The sequence below is a fragment of the Myotis yumanensis genome, unplaced genomic scaffold (assembly GCF_028538775.1).
Source record: "Myotis yumanensis isolate MYYU_CA2020_CCGP unplaced genomic scaffold, mMyoYum1.0.hap1 SCAF_3, whole genome shotgun sequence".
NCBI classification, from domain to species: domain Eukaryota; kingdom Metazoa; phylum Chordata; class Mammalia; order Chiroptera; family Vespertilionidae; genus Myotis; species Myotis yumanensis.
This window is the reverse complement of record NW_027223754.1, coordinates 176,868,283-176,892,240: the sequence shown is the minus strand read 5'-3', so window position 1 is coordinate 176,892,240 and position 23,958 is coordinate 176,868,283. Positions and strand designations below refer to the sequence as shown.

The following is a 23,958-nucleotide window of genomic DNA, read 5'->3' as shown; positions in this document are numbered from 1 at the left end:
CACAGAAAATTGTCAATATTTACAACGGCTCTATTGGAGTCATTTGAACTCTCTAAGCTCACAGCATAGAAGTTTCCCCACCTAAGCTTTAATTTCTGACTCAGCCAGGACCATCTCAGTTGCACAATTTTAGGTAACAATGGAATCCAGCCATCTTCATAAGTAAAGCAGCTCTCCACTGGTGTTAGTTACAATGATGACTGTAAAGAATATTGGGATTCATTAGAGTGATAATGTCTCACACACACAAAAAAATATCCTGAGTTTCCTCTGATTTCAGCCTTTCAAAATCTGTATTAAACTCTCAGCTTTGGTGTTGTTGGTGTGGCTCAAAGGTTGACTGTTGATCTATGAACCAGGAGGTTACAATTCGATTCCCATTCAGGGCACATGACCAGATTGTGGGCTCCATCTCCAGTGTGGGGAGTGCAGGAGACAGCTGATCAATGACTCTCTCTCATCACTGATGTTTCTCTCTCTCTCCCTCTCTCCCTTCCTCTCTGAAATCAATAAATATGTATATTTTAAAAACCAAAACCAAAAACAACAAAACCCTCTCATGTTTATGCTCAGAGCTGTAGACCTGGTCCAGTTACCTGACCTCTTTACCAGCCCCCAGGACCACCTCTACAGGGCGGGAGAGCACCTCCACCTCCCTGTCACATGTAGCTATGGAGGAGGAGTGGCCTGACTGAGCACAGTAATGAAAGGGATACGAATACAGGAGATGCTGGGCAGTAAAGGGAAATCTTTGGAAAATGATGACACATCTCCGACACTGCAATGCATAGCTGCAGGAACGTGAAGGGAAGAGGACAGCGCCTTTCTAATGAAGACTGGTTTACTGAAATTGATTTTGGATGACTCTGCACCAAGTGTGCACAATGCAGCAGAATCCAAATTGCTTTTGAGAGGCAGGCACTTGCTCTTGGTAATATTGATGTTTTCTTCATATTCCGAACATTTATTTTAATCCAAGTCAGTTTATTCCTAGCACAAAAAGGGCAGGGACACCACTTTGTCTTTTTTAGAGAAAATGAAATAAAGTCAGAGAAAGGTCTATTTGAGATATAGCAGCACGGGAAGAGCAGGTGTTTGGAGGACACACCCACCTGGGTGAGAGGAACCCCTTGCTTTAAATAAGATATTCCACACATGGTTGATGACAATATTATGGACTTCCATAATGTTTACCTAAGGGTTTCTTTCAAAAAAATAAAATCTAGCCTCCTGTTTATCACAAATTGTTCTCTTGCATCTGGACTAGAATGTGTGCTGCACATGCAATTCTTGTCACCCAGACCCCAGAAGGTTTAGATCACACGACTCTTGGAAGTATCAGGTCCTGATTACCAAATGGAATTGTGCTATAAGTACTTTAACTAAATCCACATTTCCTCCTTCCTTTTCAGTTGAGCAGAACACTAAGAAGTCACTATTTCAGAAGCAATGTAGTCTGGAAGGTGCGAGATCTGTCGGTAGGCAAGGATCTGCTTCCCAGCTTTGCCACTCACTAGCTATGTCCCTGGTCACCCGGGGCAAGTCACTTCACTTCGCAGACCCAGGCTTTCTCTTTGTAAAATAGGAATACTGGTGTCAGCTACCCCAACCGTTGCAATAATAATACTTGATATTTACTGACCATGTACAATACAAAACACTTTCTAGGCTTTATGAGCGATCATCTCATTTAATGCTCACAATATCTCATTGAGTTGGGTGCTATTACTTTCACTGCATACAGATAAGGAAACGGAGGCTTAGGAAATGCATGCTCATGTTTAAGCCAGAATTCCAACACAGGCGCTCTGGCTTCAGGGCCATGCTGTCAACTACCGCCTACAGCGTGAATTAACTGATACAATGAATACCACATGCTTAGCATTGTGCTGACATATAATAAAGATTCAATAAAAGTTTTGCTACAATGAGTGTTAAAATAGTATTAATATTTTAAAGAATATTATGACCTGTTAAATGTTTAGAGAGAAAGATGCCTTTTTATTAATAAGCAGCTATTAAATTAATGGGGAAAAACTGAGATTCACTTATTTTTGTAGCCTCAGATTCCAGAACAGTATGCCTAGCAATGGTGTTTTGTGAATATCTGTTAAATGAAAACTAAATATCGACTCCACTTGGACTAATAGGTATTTACAGAGAACACCTGACTGAAGCCACTTTCAACTGGTCTAAGCAAAAACATATCGAGAATAGACACTGCTGTCCCCTTTAGCCCTTCATATTTCTTATTATTGGCAAGACCTCATAGCCTGTTATCGTAAGGCCATAGAGAATGCAAAATATTTGTGTTGTATTTTTGTCCTCATCGAATAGTATTTACCAAGAAAGAACCTCCTTCCAAAACGTGCTAAAGACATATAAAGAAACTTAAGGGATGCTTTCTCCTGAACCAAGTCAAAACCAGATGCTCCAAAGCCTTAAGAACACTGTCAGGCACTTGGTTTGGGCGGAATTCAAAGGCTATGAAATTCATTTCTAATTTTATGTATATTTAAACTTCTAATTCAGTATCAATAAAAAAATTAAATCTTACTTATTGATGTTTAAATCAATTTAAAATTCTAACCGAATATCAATCAATAAATAATGTCCTTATAATATTTTGGTTTATGATACTTGCTTTTAGAAAAATTCATTCTTATATATCAATCATTAAATTACTCATTTTAGGAAGTTCACTAAAATCCTTATTTTAAAAATTAGAAAACCTGGCTTCTAAAAAGCATCATGTTTTATTCAAAGTCACACAACAGATAAATGGCAGAACCATTTCAGGGACATATCCAGGCACCTGAAAAGAAATGTGGCCTTGGAAAGATGCCATTTGAATAAGACAAGAGAACAGACAAGCTTCAGCACAGTCCAGACATTCAGAGCTAAGTGGTGTGATGTAATCACATATGTCTGAATGCCCTTTATATTTGTAACCATTTTTTTTCCCTCAAGGACAAATTTTTTTGAGATTTTTTCCTATTTTTTAATGAAAAGCCAAAGAAAAAAGAGACAGAGAAAGAAAGAAGACAGAATTCAATTACAATCATATTATTTAACATAATTAATAATTTTAAACACATCAAAAGTATTACTACAGAATTACTATAATAATGCTTAATAAAACATAGATATTTGGAAAATAATGTCTTGGTAAATGATTGCTGCTAAAAACCTGAATACACTCCAGTCACTCTTTCCCATTTAACTGTCAAGCTTCCAGCTGGAGGGAAGCCACTGTCAACTAGAGTGAATGGGAGCAAAGTGAGCTCATCCAACCTGCCCTGTGGCTGGTTTTGAAGCTGAGGTAATAAGCATCTTAGCTCCACAAGGATCTATTTGTTATACCCTATAGGACAGTCTCTTTGGAGCTATTGGTGTTGGTGACAGAGGGCAGGCCTCATAAAGACGAAATCATGAGCAGTAATTACCTGGGCATGTAAAGGACTCTCTCGGCCACCACAAAACCCACCCTGAAGAAGAGATTGCTGGCTGGGATGAACGGGAAAACCAGGAACAACAAGCCCACCAAAACTTCCTTGTGCTCCAGTCTCTGAAACACATAATAGTGAAGGACAAATTAATTTCAGGTTAATTCCACTTCATTGGGCATTTAACCATCTCTTTCACTTTCAAGTTCTCATTGAAGGAATGAATAGATTAGACCAATGAAAACCTTTTGATCAGTGTGCTGAATTCATCAGAAAAGCCCTGAGGCTAACACCATGCCGGAGGTGTTCATACAGACCCAACAAACATTTGCCACCCAGAAACAGCTGCTATTTTCATAATGCAATCCATGACCATTACTTGTTCTGTGAGGCCTACAGCAACCTTGTTTCTTGGTTCTGTCTCCTTTCAGAATCTCTGCCCTCCTTCTTCCCTGGGGAAACTCATTCCCAGGGAGCAAAACTGATATACTCCAGCTCACTGAGGTATCATGTGGAACTATTTGTCCTCTCAGAAATAGAATGCATTAAAAAAAAGCCCACATATAAATCCCACCAGGAGAAGCAGAGCTAGCATAAGGAAAATTAAATGCAAATGGTAATGTTTGGTATCAATGAGGGAGATCATTTGAGCTGAGGAGTTTTTAGTATCTCTCAAATAAAGCCTGTAAGCAAGTATTTAGTCCATGAAATTTTCTGGAATCAAAACCCATACAATAATAACTCATTACATTGACAAAGCACCTTTCTCTAGTATTGTACATATTGATTCGTAAAGGTTTTCCTGTCACTATAGTTCACTTATAGTTTGGTTTCTAACTAATAATAAGTACACTGTAAAAGTAGCTTGTATTTCCATGAGTGTATATGGCATGAAAACATTTGAAGAGAGGCCTATTTACAACAAATCTTAATGTACTGGATTGCATTTTTTTTCCTTTTAAAAAAAGTTTAAGAAAATATAGAACTTTCCATATTACAGTTTTAAATGTTCCTCATGAACATTTTAAATAGTCTATCACTTTTAATAATTGTAGAAAACTAAATAAAAGTCTCAAACATATAAATAAGAATCCATAATACAAACTACTAATACTTTAAGTGCACAAAATAAAAGACTTTAAGCATCTATATATATAGAAGCCTAAGCGACCAGATGACCAGGTGACTGTACAACCGGCTGGTAGTTATGACGTGCACTGACCACCAGAGTGCAGACGCTCAATGCAGGAGCTGCCTGCTGGTGGTCAGTATGCTCCCACAGCAGGAGTGCCGCTCAGCTGACAGATGGGCGCCAGACACCTGGCTGATGGCTGGCAAGCGCAGCTGCAGCGGTGCAGCCGCTCCCGCGGACACTCCTCCTGCATGCCTGAGTGGTGGAGTGGCAAGTGCAGCAGGGCCAGGATGGTGGGAGTAGTGCAGCCCTCAGGGGATGTTGGACTGCCAGTTTCTGAGGGGTCCCATATTACGAGAGGGCGCAGGCCAGGCTGAGGGACCCCACCGGTGCACGAATCCATGCACCAGGCCTCTAGTCTTGAGATATTTGTCATCTGGATTTTATTAAAATCTTTGTTATTTTTACCACAACACAGAGTAGTAAAATTTCTGACAGCAAGTCCATATGAACAAATGCGATTTGGACAATTTCCCTTAATGGTTGACAATCTGTAAGTAGTGATCTAATTTTTTACCTAAAGAAACCACAGTATAGAATTAATAGATGAAAGAAACTGAAGAAAAAAAGCTTGCATAACAAGATTTCAACTCAAATGAATGCACTAATGTTATATATTCTATGTCCCACTAAAATGAATTAAAAAAAACGGGTGAGAAAAGTGGCAAGTTCATTACACTGAAAAGCTGCATGCTATCTTTGTAATTTAGATTATACTTGGAGTTTACAAAATACATTTCAGTTCAAGAACTTAAAAGTTTATATAATTTTAAAAAGAATAAACACCTTCATAAAAATCCTGTGACATCATAAGCAACTATTTCTTGCTAAAATTAAAAATAAATCCCAGATAAGGAAGTACAAATTGGTAGTTACAAAGTATCCATGGGGCTATAAAGTACAGCATAGGGAATATAGTCAACAATATTGTAATAACTATGTATGATGCCAGGTGGGTACTGGAAATATAGGGGGAAACACTTTGTAAAATACATGACTGTTTAACTACTATGCTGTACACCTAAAACTAATACAAAATAACATTGAATTCAAACTTTAAGTAAATTAATATATATATATTAGATAGATAAATCCTAGAGAATGAGTGTCTTGTCGAGTGTTCCGCATGAACTCTGTGTCTATTTTTAAGTAAGGGGTTGGTGTGTTCTATCGGTGTACTTTTATTTTTTAAAGATAGTTGAATACTTCTTTCAAATCTTTCAAAAACTGAGATGCTTTTTATGAAAATGTTCATCTATCTTCCTACAGAAATTTCTAAAGAGATTTTAATACTTCTAACTTATTAATCCTATAGAATTAAGAAGAATAAGGGTATAAATAGACCTCCAACTGAGCTATTCACCATGTCGCTAGGCAGTGTTTAAACCAAAGAGGTGCCTCCCTGCCCCTCATCACAGTTATTAGAGAACAGCCTTAACTGGGGATATGAAAGAGGCATCACATTGATCCCCACAATATCACACCTTCTTGCCTGACCACAGGCCCCCTTCCTCACTATCATGGCCATATGTTTATGCCCTTCACTCAACAGAACACTGAGTGCTTCAGCAGCCAGTGGGGAGGAGGTGGGCGTCAGGTGTTAGCAGAAGCCCAGCTCCTTGCAGCCTCCCTCTTCTATCACTGAGCCCCCGGAGTGGGCAGGATCCCCAGATGCTCACTGCTGCTGGGGACATGGAGAAGAATTCTCAGACCCCAAGCACAGTTTTTACTTCCTTTGTGGCAATCATTCCAGTTGTAATTATCTATCTATCTGTGTGTTTACTGCCTTTAATATCTCCACTAGACTGCAAGCTCTATGAGGGCAGGGAGCTGGTCAGGTGTGCTCACGGGTGTATAACTTCTGTTTAGCTCAGTACCTGACACTTAGTAGGTCCTCCGAAATATCTGCTGAATAAATCAGTAAGTGAATAAATATACCAGGCAAGAGAGAAAATGGGGTGTGAGAAGAGAAGAGGGTGAAGAGGACTTCCTGGTGGAGGTGACAATCTGGATTTGAAAAATGAATGAATGCCTACAAGACAAATTTGGTGGTGCTTGTGGGGAGGGGGTCACAGCTAATCTGATTCCAGGGAGCAGATACAGAATGTACAAAGCAGGGACTAAGACTATACATGTTGGTGGTTGGCAAATCATGAGGATCTTGTATGCCCTGTGTGGAGCTGACCTTTATTTAGAGCCAACAGGGAACTACTAAAGTGTCCAACATGCATAGAAAGAAGAACAAGTCAGTGTCCAGGAGATGATGTCCAGGTTCCAGTTGTGGTCCTGCCATCAATACACCATCAGTCAACTTGAGCGGGCACCTCATTCCCTCTCCCATGACTCAACTATCAAATGAGACAAGTGAGGCTCAGGGTTCAGTGGGGCTAGATCCTCACAAGGGCCCACATGATTGGCCTTGTGAGTTGTGGATTTAGAGGCCACCACTTCATACTGCTCCCGGAGGGACTGGTCTTACAGTGTTTTTCTTTGTTTTCAAAGTATTCAATTGAAGACAGTGGCACTGTGCCCAAAATCAATGAAATTGTATTTTATTTTGAAAAAAAATTATTTATTCTCAAATTAAATTGAACATTATATTCTTTGTCTTCCTCTTTAGGACAAGAGGAATAGAAAATTTAGGAACATAATTCTTTAAGCTTTGAGCCAATCAACCAAGCATAAAGTTAGGAAAAAATATGTCATGGACATGGCTGAATTTCCTAGGATGAGAAAGACTGGGAGGGAATCCAAGTTTATATCCTGCGGATCACAGATGTGACAAAATTGCCTAAATAATTTATAGCTTATTTCAGTCTAATAGAGTCAGATGGAATGCAAACAAAATATGAGTGAGGAAAAAAGAGAAAATCTGTGGCATTTTCCAAAGTACACAAAAGTACATTTATTTATGGGAAAAGAGGCAAATGGAAATATACTTATCCAAATTACACTGGGGGTGAAAAGACATGAGAATCCAAAGAGCTAATTATAGGGCCAGTAATAATACATGTTATTTTCTGATTAACTGTGCAACTTCAGACAAATTAATTTACTTTTCTGAGCTTTAATTTGATGATCAAACAAGAGCAAGGACATTGATACCTATTGCATTTATAGGGAAAATGTGTGAGAGATTCACTATGATTTTCTTGCTTGGCTTAGAAAAATACAAAGAAGCAGCTCCTGAGCTGTAAAGAGGTGGTAATCTCTTAACAGCCCTCTCAAGGTGCTCAGAGAGTCACTCAGCCACTTTCGGCACAGCCACACGTATCTGAACACACAGCTCATGGTTTTCTCAGAACCAGCAATTACCTCCAAAAAATCCAGCTGCAGAATCCAAGTCTAGGCTGGTAGCTTGTGGTTTATCCCCTGTCCTTCTTACTCTGTTCACATTTCAAAGCACTGGTCACGGATGAGGACACACACACACACACACACACTCACGTGCACTGCGACCAGCAGCATGTGGGTGTGTGCTCATGAGACTTCCTCCCTGTCCCATTCAACAAAGGCAACCTCCATTGCAGGCTGTTTCCTTTCACAAAGCCAGAGAAAGGCCCTATTACAGTAAATATTATCATCATCACTATTATCGTATTTTCTTTCACCTCTGAACACGTTTCAGATCAATGGTACAGTGCGTTTAGGGTGTGCGCATATTCTCAGTTCAACATACAGCACAGCTATATTTCAATCCTAAGGGTCTATTTGGCAGTGCTGGGCCCTAGCTGTCTGCATCGTATTTATCATTCTTCAGGGAAGCTGATGACTAAAGCTCTCCACCCTGGGAGAAGGCACTTGTCTAGCTGACAACTTGCATGGCTGAACACTTACTAGGCCCACCTTTTCGTATCTGTTTATGGGTCTACTTCCTCCAATAGACTGGATTCCTCTGACAGTCACCATTTCATTTGAATTTTTTTTTAGTTATAAACTAAAATTATTTAATAAATGTTTTAATGTTCATAAATTGGAAATATAAAAAGCCTGCAGCAATATGTCAGTCCCCTAAACTTTATTTACTTAGATTACATTTATTGGGATAACTGTGGTTCACAAAATCATACTAGTTTCAAGTGTACAACTCAACAAAACATCATCTGCACACAGCATTGTGTACCATCACCTCCAAGCAAAGTCTCTTTTCATCCCCATTTATGCCCCTCTGCCCACCCCCCTTTCCATCTGGCTATCACCACACTGTTGTCTGTGTCTGTGTGAGAGGTGTGTGTGTGTGTGTGTGTGTGTGTGTGTGTGTACGCTTAATCCCTTCACCTTCTTTCATCCAGTCCCCGAACCCTCCTCCCTACCGACAGATGTATCCATACCTCTATCTGGCACCTAGATAATCAACATTCGACAAATAAGATCAGTGATGAAAGTTGCATGTAAATCAGTGGGCTTGTCAAGCATCCCAACAGTCAATTCAGGGACTTGCCACTAAGGAAAGTTTTACTTTTGGTCCCCCTCGGGAAGACAATATTTGCAACATTAATTTGGAGTAGAAAGCCCTCAGTCTGTGTGCATCCATGAGTTTCTTATAAGGGTCTGGCACAGTTGGCCCCAATACAGAGGTATTTTTTAATCAGGACATATGCATAAATTCTGCCCTTCTCTAATTCCATTAATTGCTACTTAACTATATCTAGGTCTTTCATGATTGTTTGACTTTTGTGCTCAGGAAAACTGACATCTTTCATCTTATTGAAATTCAATTTTAATATTTTGAGTATTTCAAGTTATTAAAACATTCCATAATTTATTACTGTTATCATTTGATGGAAGTTATTTTTAATTGAGAAAGACAGGTTATTTATTTAGTCAACTGGAATACTCTGTTGATTTATTTGACTGCATAGGACTGTCTCATTTCTTATGAGGGGCTTGATCTGAATTCCAGTTATTGAGCTGGGCAGTGAGTTAGCCTCATTCTCTGGCTAAAGGACTCCCAAATTGCAACCCTGCAGTTTGTGCAAGTTTAAATGAATTCCAATTTAATCTTCACTACAACTCTGTGGAGATATTATCCCTGTTGTAAATTCTAATATGCCAGGCCTTTGGGTCCTTCACAAATAGCTGTAACTGCAATCAGCAAAAATGCCAGAGGGTTATTACATTATGTCCATGAGCAATATTCTTCAAGGCTGCAGAGGCCTTGGTTTCCTTCTTGCAAAACTTGGGGACCTGGGTTCTCACTGTGCTGTTTTAAAAATTTTTGGGTGGCCCAACACCCCTATTACTGTCCATAGGAAATGCATCTTGAGTCTCCACTTGAGCAAATCAGAGGCTCAGGTTTATTCAAACAGCATGAACTTTGAATCTGCAAAAGTCCTGAGAGGCTAAGACAGACTGCATCAAGTGGATGGAGAACTGGTCTCAAAACACTAACTCAAAAGCCAAAAAACATGCTTTTAAGGCCAGAATGGGAACAGCCCAGGCTAGAGGAAGGACAGAAGGAGCTTGCCTGTTTGGGGCAATAGGCTTCTGTCTGAGCTGTGTATAAACATAACTCATTCCCTCTGGGCTACCCTCTTGTCTACTTGATCCTCACTCTTGTCTGTGTTTTCCTTTGACTTTCCGTTGACTATCTATAGGCACAGCTCCTCTTTTGGGCTCTTTTCCATGGTGACAGCTCTCACCTGGTGCTGGTGACAGTCCCTTCCTTTGCCTTGTCAGGCCATCTGGTAGGTGTCACTTTGCCTATTGGCTCCACTAACCTTGCCCACATAACTGTGCATGGTTCCTTCATAAAATCTTCAACCACCCTGTTGGCTGCTCCATGTTTCCTGCCAGGACTGTGACTGATAGGTCAGCTCAAAGTGAAAGAGCCTGGGCATGGAAGCAGAGATGTGAACTCCAAAGAAGGAACAGAACTCTGGCTCTTGTGAGCTGATATGAACTAGCTCCAGCCCACTCTTGACATGGTCCCATCCTTATATTGTGTTTCAATTCTGTTTCAGCCCTTGGGTGAACCATCCTTTTTAAGGCCATTGTGGTTATAGAAAATTTTTAATGTTATATAAAACCAGTAAAAACAAATGCCAATTTGAGAGAGCTTTTTATCTGGCAAATGAGATTGAGGCCAATCTCTCAATAGGTGGAGAAGAGAAAGTTTTGAACTTTTACTGCTGTTGTATATCAAAGGCAACAGACTACTTCTTATGATTCAAACAAGATCTAGAATCTGAACTCCATAATGGCAACGAGTAAGCAAGAGGAATTTGGAGGCAGTCTTAAGGGTAGAAAGAATAAGAAAAATTGGAAGCTGATTCTCTGAGCCTCAGTCACCGTTGCCAAATCCCTTGGTGATTATATATTCAACTGGGGCCCCGAGTTAGTCCCACTGAACACAATGCTGCATTACAAGAGGCTGAAAGACAGTCCTCCCAGGACATGCACACAATTTACATCTCACATGAAGCATGGAAAGGTACCGCCTACAACTCTTCTCTCCCTAGTCTGAAAGCAATGGGACAGGCTGAGCTGGGACAGAAAATGGCCCAGGTTCAAGATATCAACAGCGTAGCTGCCAACCCACACTCTACTTGGCTCAAACTGGTGATATCATTTCCTCGCTTTCATGTGCTCTGAAATTTACTTATAAATGCATGGGGAGAAGAATTTTAAAAGGGAAAATGAATGAAGAAATTATACCTCCTCAGAGACACAAGCAGATTTGTACACTCCGTGTCTTCTCTGAGCCAATCCAAACATGGTGCTCCCCCATGCCAAACTTTCTTCACCAAGAAGAACTACCAGATGCACTCATGAACACAGAGCCCAAGGCAGATTAAAATCAGAGCATTCCTAAATGGGCAGTCTCAATTTCTGGACTGCATTTTTTTTTGCAGAGGGTTTTTTGTTTGACTTGCTTTTAATCAGCAGTCTGAATCTTCTTGCCAACACCAGTTCCTGAGATTGAAATTTCTTATCTCACAAGAGCAGTTAGGTTTCAGGGTTAAATCAGGTGGCAGAGTAGAGCTCTCAGAATGCTCTACTCTAACTGAGAATAGACTAACTCCTAACTTCATTTGGAAATGTAGGTTACATTCTACTCAGGTGTGCTTCAAATGTTTAAAGAAAAATTAAAGCAAAAAATCTTTTTAAAGGCTCTCTGGAAGTGATATAACTGGAAAATATCAATCTACAGCAACAATGCTATATGCTTAGGTAAATCAAGCCCTAGTAAGGAGTTACAAAAATTAAATACATTTTTAAAATGTTGTTCATGAAACATATTTCTGATTAGAAATGAAACTACTACAGGAATTTCTGAAGAAATGAGAGAAGTCAGAGAAATCAGCTTTCATTATCTCTATCTGTGATGCTGAACATAAATGGAAAAGGTACCAAAAGCTATGTATTGACCAAAAACAGTGAGGAAGATGAGAGAGATAAAGGAAAGGGGAGAGACAAGATCTCTACTAAAGCAGTGTTCACCTTATAAATTATTTTATGTGTACCAATGGGAGGGAGACATGCAGAGGGGACAATAAAAGCCACCTCTTAAGTGGCAATGATAGAGGGTAAGGGAAAAACAAATATCTCCTATGGTCATACCATATCCCACATATCTGACTTAAATTGTCCCAATGGAATTTCATAATAACATTACAAACTAGGTAATTATCCCCAATTTTATAGATGAGGAAATAGAGGATCCGAGGGCTTAAGATACTTATCTAAGTTGATCCAATTAGTGAGAAGCAGGGGGTGCAAACTGAGATCTGAGTAATTCTAAAGCCAGTCCTTTTCCCACAGTCCACGTGGCTTTGGAATTCAAAGCTAATGTCAAGTGTGTGTGTGTGTACTGGAGGGCGGTATTTTAGCCCTTCACTGCTTCTGGTTTTGTCACAGAAACACACTGACAGCAGATAAGACCCAGTAATTTGGAGGTTGCCAAGAAAGGCATTGCTGTGATAGTCTAGAAAATCACCCCCTAGGCTTGTGACAGAGGGTACCATTGATTCACTTTGCCAGATAAATGTAGACTCAAATATCCTATAGTCTACAGGGATCAGCAAAGTGTGTGGCACATACTAATATATATTCCTTTTCAAGTGTTCTATTTGCACGAGTGGTTTTAGATGGTCCATGCACTCATTCTGACAACCAGCCTCTGGAAGAATGGACATATCCATGTCCACAACCCAGAACAGGGCAAGATATAGTAATTTATTTGACCAATCTTAGTTATTGAATTGTTGATCAAAATTATATTTGAGAAGTCTTGAGAGGAGGATAATGATTATTCTTGATGCAAGAAATTAACCACTGTGATGAAACTGCCTTTTTAATTAAGGAAAATAAAAGAACTTTCACATTCTAGTTACCACAGAGGTACAATGAATAAGCTAAGTTGATAGCTAAATGGGGCATAGATAGTTCTAAATTTTCATATAACATGTCTAAATTTTCATTTCTAATATTAACTGTTTATCTATGAATTGTTTTTTGTGTGTTTGGTTTTTTTTTTGTTAATCCTCAACCAAGGATATTTTTTCCATTGACAGATTGAAAGGGAGGGGGAGAGACACACAGAGAGAAACATCGATGTGAAAGACACATGGATTGGTTGCCTTCTGTACATACCCTGATGGGGGTCAGGGATTGAGCCTACAACCGAGGTAAGTGCCCTTGACCAGAATCAAAGCCAGGACCCTTTAGTCACAGGTTGACACTCCAACCACTAAGCCAAACCGGCTAGGGCTGAACTATTGTTGTTTTTTAAATTATTTTTTCATTGTTCAATTACAGTTGACATACAATATTATATTAGAATCAGGTATACACCCTAGTAATTAGATGTTATATAACTTACTAAGTGAGCATTCCAATACATCTCATACCCATCTGAAACTATACATAGTTACTAGAATATTATTGACTATATTCCCTATGCTATACTTTGTATGCCTATGCCTACTCTGTAACTATCAATTTGTATTTCTTAATCCTTTCAACTTTTTCACCCACCCACCTCCCATCTGGCAACCATAAAAATGTCCTCTGTATCTATGAGTCTGTTTCTGTTATGCTTGTTTTTTTAGATTCAATTGTTGATAGATATGTATTTATTGCCAATTGATTTTTCATACCCTTCTTCTTATAGAAGATCTTTGAACATTTCATGTAATACTGATCTGGTGGTGATGAACTCCTTTAGCTTTTTCTTGTCTGGGAAGCTCTTTATCTATCCTTTGATTCTAAATGATAGCTTTGCTGGGTAGAATAATCTTGGTTGTAGGTCCTTGCTTTTCATCACTCTGAATGTTTCTTGCCAATCCCTAATAGCCTGCAAACTTTCTGTTGAGAAATCAGCTTACAATCCTCCCTTGTAGGAGCTTCCATAACTGCTTTTCTCTTGCTGCTTTTAGGATTCTCTCTTTGTCTTTAATCTTTGCCATTTAATTATGATGTGTATTGGTGTGGGCCTCTTTGGGTTCATCTTGTTTGGGACTCTCTTTGTTTCTTGGACTTGTATGTCTACTTCCTTCACCAGGTTAGGGAAGTTTTCTGTCATTATTCAAATAGATTTTCAATTTCCTGCTCTATCTCTTCTCCTTTAAGCACTTACATGATATGCATGTTGCTACACTTGAAGTTATCCCAGAGGCTTATTACACTCACATCATTTCTTGGATTCATTTTTCTTTTTGCTGTTCTAACTGGATTTTTTGCTTCCTTATCTTCCAAATATCTGATTTGACCCTCCCCTTCATCTGCTCCACTGTTGATTCCTTGTTATGTATTCTTCATTTCAATTAGTGTATCCTTCATTTCTAACTGGTTCTTTTTTACAGGTTTCATGTCTTTTTTTATGCTGTTGAAGTTCTAAGTTTATTGAGCATCCTTATAACCAGTGTTTTGAACTCTTCATCTGGTGGACTGCCTGTCTCCATTTTGTTTATTTATTTTTCTGGGGTTTTGTTCTGTTCTTTCATTTGGGACATGTTTCTTTGTCTCCTTATTTAGGCAGCCTCCCTGTGTTTGTTCTATGTATTAGGTAGAGTTACTATATCTCCCAGGCTTGGTAGAGTGGCCCAATATAGTAGATATCCTATAGAGTCTATTGGCACAGACTCCCTGTTCACCTGAGCTGAGCACTCCAGGTAACCCCCATCCCCGGGGTGGGTTGGTACACCCTCCTGTTGCAGCTGAGCCTTGATTACTGTTGGCAAGTCAATGGGAGGAATTTACCCACAGGTTAAGTGGCTGCAAGGATTGGCTGTGGCCATTGTGGAGGATCATCTGTGCAGAGGAAGGCCACTCCATCAAGCAGGACTTACTTCAGCAAGGCTCTGGTGCCTGCTGAGTCTGTCCTTTGAGTGTGTCAGTTGTGGAGGTTATTGGGTGGTGCTTGGCATGGTCTTAAGGTGTCCACTATGTGCAATGGCTCTGGGGCCTCCAAGGAGGTGCAGGCCAAGGTCAGCCACCAACTGTGTTCTACCTAGGGCCTCCTGGCATGAGCTACAAAGTAATCTGCAGATAGTTGCTATATGTGCTGGGCTTGGAGGTGCCTAGGAGAAGCCAAGCTGTCAACTAAGGTTGGCTGTTGCAGATGCCTGGCCTGGGGCCACTTAGTGAGAGGTACGGGGCATGTGGAGGCCAGATGCTGCTTGTTTGAGAGATTTTAGGAAAGTCTGAAGCATGAGCCAAGACAGGTCAGTGGTATGGAAAAGCCACTGGAAACAGCAGGCATAGGTCCACAAATTGGGTGGTGAGAGGACTAAGGGAGTCAGCAGGGCTGGGCAAACAGTGTGAGCCAGGCTGATGGAGACTCAGATATAGGACTTGTCTGCCAGCTCTTCTGTGTAGGAGGAAATTGCCCCCCTCCCCGCCCTTGCCCTGATGCCAGACAATTCAGTTTCTCCCTGTATGTCCCTCATGTGAACTGTATATACATAAATCTTAGAAATGTGACACTATGATAATTTAATCTTATAAAATACTTGTTATATTCATATATTTGATATACATTATATATACATATATTTTATACACACACACACACACACACACACACACATATATATATACAAGGCATTTACTCAAGAGGGTGGATTTAGAAAATCAAAATAATGGTGTTGTTTTAAGAGATATATGTTGACATCAAAGCTAGCTTGGTGGATTCAAAAGAAAGGGTGGTTAGAGGGGAGGACTCCCATGAAACACCACTGGATTTAGGGGAGTTCCTGTCCAGAGGAAGGTTAGTGGTGCATTAGAAAGGGTACCTGTCAGAACCAAGGAGGGAAAATGTCAGCAGAAGGGCAATCTTGTGCCTGGTACCTGTCCAGAGCTAAGGGTGGAAGAAAGAGAGAGAGAGAGCCCACTGCTTAGGGTCCCAAGTCTTGCAACACGCTCTACCTGGAGAAATGGAGATGACAAGTAATGCCATGGAATTCTAGATCAAGAGCTATAATGTAATAAGGTACCCTAGTGCAAGAGGGAGGCAGAAATGATTAACCAATTTTCCCCCTCTGTAAGGATTCAGTTAGAAACCAGGATGGATTTAACCATGCCAGTGAAGTTCTGAGTAAGTTCAGCCTTAATGAATAGAAAAGGGAGGCAGAGGAAAATCAGATGCATTTCGTACGTAGTTTTGTTCTGGTGGACATATGCATGCCTCGCAGAAGAAGCCTCCTACAAGGAGGTGTCCCTCTGTCAAAAGCTTCCAAAGTGGAACACTATAGACTTATTTTTGGTTAAGAGAAAAGATGTTTTACTTTTTCATACAGTGAGTCCCACTCACTAAAATATATGCTTCATCGACCCACTTGGGACTGTCATTCAGAAGATAGCCCTTCCCTCTGTAATCTAAAATGAATGACAAGAAGGAAGAACAAAATCCCACAGTTCTCCATGGTAAAGATCCCAAAATTTTATAGCGGCATTTTAAAAAGACTATACTTCATCACACTTTATCAAATTACAGAGAAATATTTGGCCTACTTCAAGGTTATGATATATGAAAGTAATAAGAAATCTAGTAAGCTCTCTTAACAGCTAAGAAAAAAAGTAAGATTTACTTGTACATTTGAGCTTCTAGAGAAACTACTATTAATAGTGGATTTGATTCCTGTTATCTGTTAATGTGCCCATCGAAAATCAAAGTATCTTCCATAATCAAGACATGCTGCATCTTTTTAAATAAGAGCCACTTTCTTGCTTCTGAAACACATGGTATTAAAAGTTGGTTGCATCATTATGTTTCATCAGAAGTTGTTAAAACAGCTCTTTTTCAAAATAACTGACTTGATTAAATAATGCTCTTCCCTCACCTTTTAATGTGCATTCAAACAGCCTACTTACTATGGCTTAAAAGGGCAAATTTAATGGACTAATGAATGCAGCAAAGGATGGAAACAGCTATTCTTGGTGACACTCACTTCCTCACACTGTAACATCTTTTTATTGTATTTTAAAATAGTATCAAATATTTGTCATTTTTGAGTTCAGACATTCAAATACCTATTGTTTCATTAGGACTGCTGTGCATCAAATAGCAACATATATCTGTAAAATGTAAATAAGAGAGAAGCAGTTTTAAATGATTTGTATGAGACTTGAGATAAAGATACAAGTAAAAATTTGACTATGTAATCCCTAATTGGGAGTAATTTTCCCTCGGCAAATTCTTATAAGGTATCAGGAAAAAATGCTTTAGACAGAAAAACAAAGGATAAAAGTATTTCTCCTACAAGAATTGGCACTGAATTATTCCCAAGAGAAGGCACTGTCATCGTGAGCAGAAAACTAGAATTCACGGCCAGTCACCCAAATCAAAAGGAACTGTGCTCGCCTGGAAAGAAGAGAATTTTCAAGGCAATGCCACGGAGGCTGACATTAAAAAATGTTCTTCCCAATTAATCACTTTTCATACCAAATGCCAGAGTTCTGGGTTGAAAAAAGACTAAGCCAATTTGGCCATTTAAAGTTGCCAGGTCAAAGGACTTGTCTGGGTGCACATAAGCATAACCAATGGACACATACACTGGGGCGGGGGAGAAGGGGGGAGGGCATGCGGTGGGCGGTGGGGGTGGCTGGGGAGAGGTCAATGGGAGAAAAAGGAGACATATGTAATACTATATGTAATACTTTAAACAATAAAGAATTTTTTTAAAAGGGAAAAATAAATATAAATAAAGTTGCCAGGTCCTCTGTAAATACTGGTGGCCTCTGGCAATTAGAGCCAGATGGGGTATAAAAATAAAAGCAAGTTTTAGATGAAATTCTGCCAAAAGCATAACCACTTACTAGCAAACAGTCACACACCGACTAATCGTGAGGCTTGAGGAAGTCCTTTCGCTGTCCCCTGCTCTCCTACAGGAACATTCCATGGATGGAACTAGATTCTGAGGCAAGAAAAGCTCACCTTACTCTCAGGTCATGCACAGAGTGCTCTCTCAAGTCCTTCTTTTGAAATCGTCTGCGAAGCAGGTGAAGGTACAATGTTTAACTTTGTCTAGTTACCAGGAAAACTGCATGGAGCCAGATACATGCAATGTCACTTTGGTCTTACGTTGGAAACTGTCACTTCATATACCTATGATTCTGCTATTCTCAGTGACACTTCCTCACACTGTAACAACTTTTTATTTATTTATTTATTTATTTATTTATTTATATATTTTTATTGATTTCAGAGAGGAAGGAAGAGGGAGAGAGATAGAAACATCAATAATGAGAAAGAATCATTGATCAGCTGCCTTCTGCATGCCCCACACTGGGAATCCAGTCTGAAACCCAGGCCTGTGCCCTGACCGGGAATTGAACCATGACCTCCTGGTTCATAAGTTGACGCTCAGCCACTGAGCCATGCTCGTGGGGCATACTGTAACATTTTATGGATGGCCATGGAGTGACAGGAGTCTTAGCAGTCAATCATTGTATCAAATACCCATATATGCATTTCCAACTACAGCCTCAATGTAATGGAAAATGAGAATTCCATGAATCTGTTTCAAGGTTTTATCTTTCACTTGCTAATGACTGGTTGGAAACTCTAACTCTAAAATAAATGATTAAAAAATCCTTTTATAGGGGTATCACTAAAGGGGAAATAATGTGAATTTTCGATGCTGTGGTGGTGGCTACTGTTTTTGAAGGTACAAATAAGGCAGCAAGAAAGTGTTTAAATGCTGCCCAAGAATGGACTTCAAAGTTCTTATCCACCCAACCTTATACTAGTATATCTACGCCAATACTTTCCAAAGCATGTCACAAAAACACTGATCCTGCAAGAAGCCCATAAAAAGGGTTCCAAATTCAAATACATTTCAGAAATGCCATTGACTATACACCCCATTTAGAAACTCACAAGGCTGCTTAGAGCACAGTAAAGGCTTTGTGAAACCCTCCAGTTCTAAAAAAACAAAACACAAAACCTTAACTAGCGCTTCTGAAATGCAGATCTTCATTTCAGGTGACCTTACTTAATGGCCTGTATGATGCTGGCATGTGTTTTGAAAAGTGCTGCTAAGGAGTTTCAATTACCTAGCCCCCAAAAAATCATCTCACCGTCTGGAACAGAAAAATGTCCCTGCATCTCAGCGACAGCCTTCATGCTACAGTTGAAATACATTTTCTGTTGTTCATCCCTGGTAGATGTGAAAGAGCTGGTCGCCATTCTCCAGGTTAAAAAAAAATCACTGTACACTTAGAGAACTGTATTAAGCCATCCATCAGCATAGCCTTGGCTCTGGCCAAGATAAATTGTGAGAGCAAGAAGGTTTTCTGGCAGGTCAGAGGCTTGTTTAGATCATATCTGTGCTCAGTAGGATAATGATCTTAGAGGTAGAGGGGAGAATGGAACGGAGGTAGAGAAAACCAAGCTCTTCCAGGCAGCTACTGTATTTTATTTATTTTTATTATCCATAGTCAGTATATTGCTTGGAACCAGTGAGTGGTCAATGAATTAAATATCTAACATTTTTATCTTACTGTTTTCCTCTCCAAGTACACCATCCTGCACTTACATATTCTTTAAAAAGTTATTTTTCTTAGCTCTAAATAGTCTGCTAGCTTTTAAGACCAGTTTCCATTTCCATCACACAGCTATAGAGATGGCTGCTAACCCTGACTGGTCATGCTACCAGTGCCTCTTGTCTGTGAGAGACACAAAAAGTACAGGTGCATGGAGGGCACTATGGGACACTCCCCCCAATTCATTCGCCGTGTCAAAGTACTCATCCTAAGTAATGGTTGTCTTTATAAAACATGGCCACTGATTATTCATTCATTCAACAAATACATCTTGTTGCCATCTCTTTATACTAGTAGTTTCTTTGGGCATTGTGCTTACAGAAATCACTTAAAAAATTTAGCTATCAATTACTTCTGTCTTTTTATTATCCAGACAGTATTCTACATTCTTTTTGGAATATATCAGTAAGCAAAACAGACACACACACACACACACACACACACACACACACACACACACACCTCTACCCTTTAAGAAGACAGACAGAGAGGGAAGGAGTGAGGGAGAGAGAGAAAAAGAGAGAGACCTAGTAAGGGGCATCTGCAATAACTGTTTGCCTCAGTGGATAGAGTGCTGGCCTATGGACTGAAGGGTACTGGTTTCAATTCCAGTCAAGGGCACGTACCTCGGTTGTAGGCTCAATCCCTGGCCCTGGTCAAGGTGTGTGCAGGAGGCAACCAATCGATGTGTGTCTCTCACATTGATTTTTTCTCTCTCTCTGTCTCTCCCCATCCCTTCTAAAACATCAATGGAGAAAATATCTTTGGGTGAGGATTAACAACAACAAATATATATATATATATATATATATATATATATATATACACAAATATATATATATTTGTAGATTGCAATTGTAAATATGGTGGGGCCACATTGGGAAGGCGGTAATTAATCAAAGGAAATGAAAGAGTCAGCCACAGAACTCATTTCATAGTAGGCAATGAGTTCAGGAAGGAACAGGAGAAATAATGGAGTGGGGATAGGTTGGGGCCAGATCTTGTAAAGCTTTTAGGCCATTACAAAGGCTATGTATGACTTTTACTTTGGGAGAAATAAGGAGCCACTGGACAATTTTTAAATTCAAGAGGGACAGGCTCTGACTTTCATTTTTAAAGACTCATTCTGGCCACTGTGTTGAGCATAGACTGGAGCACTGGCACAAAGGTAGAAACAGGGAGATTAGGTAGGTACCTATGGCAATAATCCAGGCTTGGACCACGTGATTGCAATGAATTTGGAGAGAAGTTGTCAGATTCTAGATACATTTTGAAAGTATAGTTGACCATATATATATTTGTAGTTGTTGTTGATCCTCACCCGAGGATATTTTCCCCATTGATTTTTTTAGAAGAGATGGGGAGAGGCAGATATATTTTGAAAATATAATTGAGTTATTGGTAGGTTAGATATGATATTAGAGAGAAGGACAGAGTGGAATCAAGGAAACCCAAGAATTTTGGTTTGGGCAACTAGTAGAATACACTGAGATTTAAAAACAGATAAACAAACACAAAACCACTGTCGCAGAAACAATGAATATGTTAGGTTCAGTAGTTCAATTTCACAGAATGTTGAGTTTGAGACCTCCATGTAGAAATTCACATTTTCCTTTCAGGCACCATATATATTATTTCATTTATTCTTATTATATTTCAGGTTGGAAACAAGTTTGAAGACCTTATGGTCAACACATTGATGTGCAACAGTATAGACATTGAAATAGTAAAGCTTATATTGCAAACTTTCTTTCTAGTACTCTATGCTGCCTCTTTAGAGTATTTATGTGTAAAAATAAGGAATTTTAGTTTATTTATGGGGGGGGGCGGTAATTCTATCCAGTTTTATTTATCACAATTGCCATCCCTTTATAGGGTCATTGGGCTTTGTACAAATAGCAAATCACCTAAGGAATTTGGCAATCACTTCAGTCTCCTTTGTATTTTCCAATACAATAAATAATTTCCAATGGACTTCTTATTTAGAGGGACTTGTTTAAGCTGTTTATCTTTGAGAGTCCCAATTACATATTGCATGGTTTTCTCAAAACAAGATGGAAAAAGGTGTGGCTCTTTAAACAGAAATCTATCCTCTGAATGAAAACAGTAAGGAAAGAATGGCTCCAGGGGTAACTAAAATGTCTTTTGACCTTTTTAAGAGTTTAATAACAATCAGAGGCATTATAAGGCTTAGTGTAATAAATTGCTTTTATAAGAGTATGAATCATTAAGTTTAAAAAAATAAGTTAAAAATGATGATTGGCACGCAAAAGTGGCAATTATTTTGCGTAAAGGCAAAAAATGCTATAGACTGTAAAATCTTGCTGAGAATCATAAAGCATACCATCAAGAAAAAGAAATAAAGCTGTTACTGATGTCTGAAAACTCCTTCCCAGGATGCAACTAATTCTTCCATTAATAAATGCAGTGTGTCTTCCAACTAAGGTATAAACATCAGAAGGGTAAGCAAATCATTTTCTTATTAAAGAATGAGACTTGTGAAAATGTAATTGCCCTGTGAAGGCAAAGAAGAAAACAAACTACTTAATGACATGGAAAACTGCAGCCAGGCCTAGATCAAAAGCCGAGCAGAGCCCCTCAGGTACAGCGGAACTGTGTATTACTCAGAACCTGAGGAGGAAACATGCACACGGTTCAGATCCAGCACTAGGAGAACGACTTCACAGGTGTCATATGAGTAATGAACAGAAAGGAATGCCTTGGGAAGACTGCTCAAGGGCCTCTGATTGTCAGGCAGCCACTGAATTAAAAGTTGTATTTCTAGAGTCTCTTTTGTTCCAATTTCATCACTGAGTGGAATGGAGAAATTCAGCAATGACAGTAAGTTTTCAGAACAACAAAAATTCTATATAATTAAAGGCTAATATGCAAATTATCCCCTTGACCAGGAGTTCAACCAGGGGGCGGGGACGCCCAGCCAACCACCCGTGGCTCCTCCTCCTGGCCGGCCCCATCCCTGATCAGCCCCCCACTCAATTGGGGCAGGGCCAGCCAGCCAAGCCCCTGTGATTCCCCCCCTCCCCCCAGCCAGCCCAGCCTGATCGGCCCTGATTGGGGTGGGCCAGCTGGACCCCACCCATGCATGAATTCATGCACCAGGCCTCTAGTAAAATAAAATAATTATTTCTTATATCCTGCCTATTTTTGCTAAACTTTCAAATACCTTTAAAGACATCAATGATATATTTCTATTCTTTGGTGTTTTAGGTGACGACTCCAATGTTCATTTGTAAATAAGTCAGTGATATTTGTCACTATTCCTTTCTCTTGATAAATATTCACTTTTAACTAACAGAGTAGTTTTATGTTAGGATATGTTAGTAGTTTTATGTTTTGTCCTTCTGTTACATTTGAATATACCTACTTCCAAATTCCAAAATAAGCAAAAGCATTAAAAACAAAAATATTTTACTACCATTAGCTTTTGGGTAAAAATTTAACCTCTGTTTCTTAGGATGGGGAATACTAGTAAAAGGAGGTTGGGGGGAGGGGGCAGGAGTAATCCTCAGTAGCATTATAAATATTTTTGATCATGTAAAGCATGAATGCATATTGAAATATATAGAACCAAAATAGCAGTCTACTGGATTATGTTTTTTCATGTCTGTTTTTTTTTCTTACAAAATATAAACAGGAACCCTTATTGTGCTCCTGACATTAACCTGAGACAATTTCATGATGAGGTGATGATGGTGATGACAACAAGACTATAAAGACACCTGACAGGTTCTCAATGCTTCACACATATCAGTCACTGTGCCAAGTGGCTTATGTGGCTCACCCTGGCACAGCCTTCTGTGATCCTACACTCTGGTGCAGGAACAAGGCTGAAGGAAGTGACTCACAGCGGGTCAGTGGCAGAGCCTGGCCTCAGCCTCAGCTCAGTGCTAATCATTCCACCCCCCAGACTCCCCTCCTCCAGCCTCAGGACTCTTGATCTGGAACTTTGGGCAGTGCCCCTCAACATGCACACGTGGGCTACCTCCAACATTGACAGGTTTGGCTCCTACCTGAGATTTGTGGTCATGAATTTACTAGGTGTACCAGTTAATAATGGCGGATTTTGTAATCAAAGAAAACATTGTAATTTCAAGAGAAACATCAAATGTGCTTTATTCAAAGTAATGTCCATTGCTAGCTACACTTTTCCCTCATCTTTCAGGTAATTTGTGGATACCATCCCAATAGAACTTTTCTTGTTTTGAGGCAAACCATTCAGAGACCCAATTTTCTACTTCTTTGTATGTTTTGAAGTGCTGCTCAGAAAGTGCATGTGCCATCGATTGGAACAAGTGGTAATCTGAAGGAGCA

The 23,958-nt window shown here is 39.5% G+C and overlaps 1 protein-coding gene across 1 annotated transcript in view; it reads right to left on the bottom strand.

Moving 5' to 3' along the window:
- TMTC1 (transmembrane O-mannosyltransferase targeting cadherins 1) overlaps positions 1-23,958 on the bottom strand; it is a 227,314-nt gene that overhangs the window by 75,037 nt on the left and 128,319 nt on the right. The window contains exon 9 of the mRNA XM_070410488.1: positions 3,447-3,568. Coding sequence (XP_070266589.1) covers positions 3,447-3,568 — 122 coding nt within the window. The remainder of the gene's footprint in view (positions 1-3,446; positions 3,569-23,958) is intronic.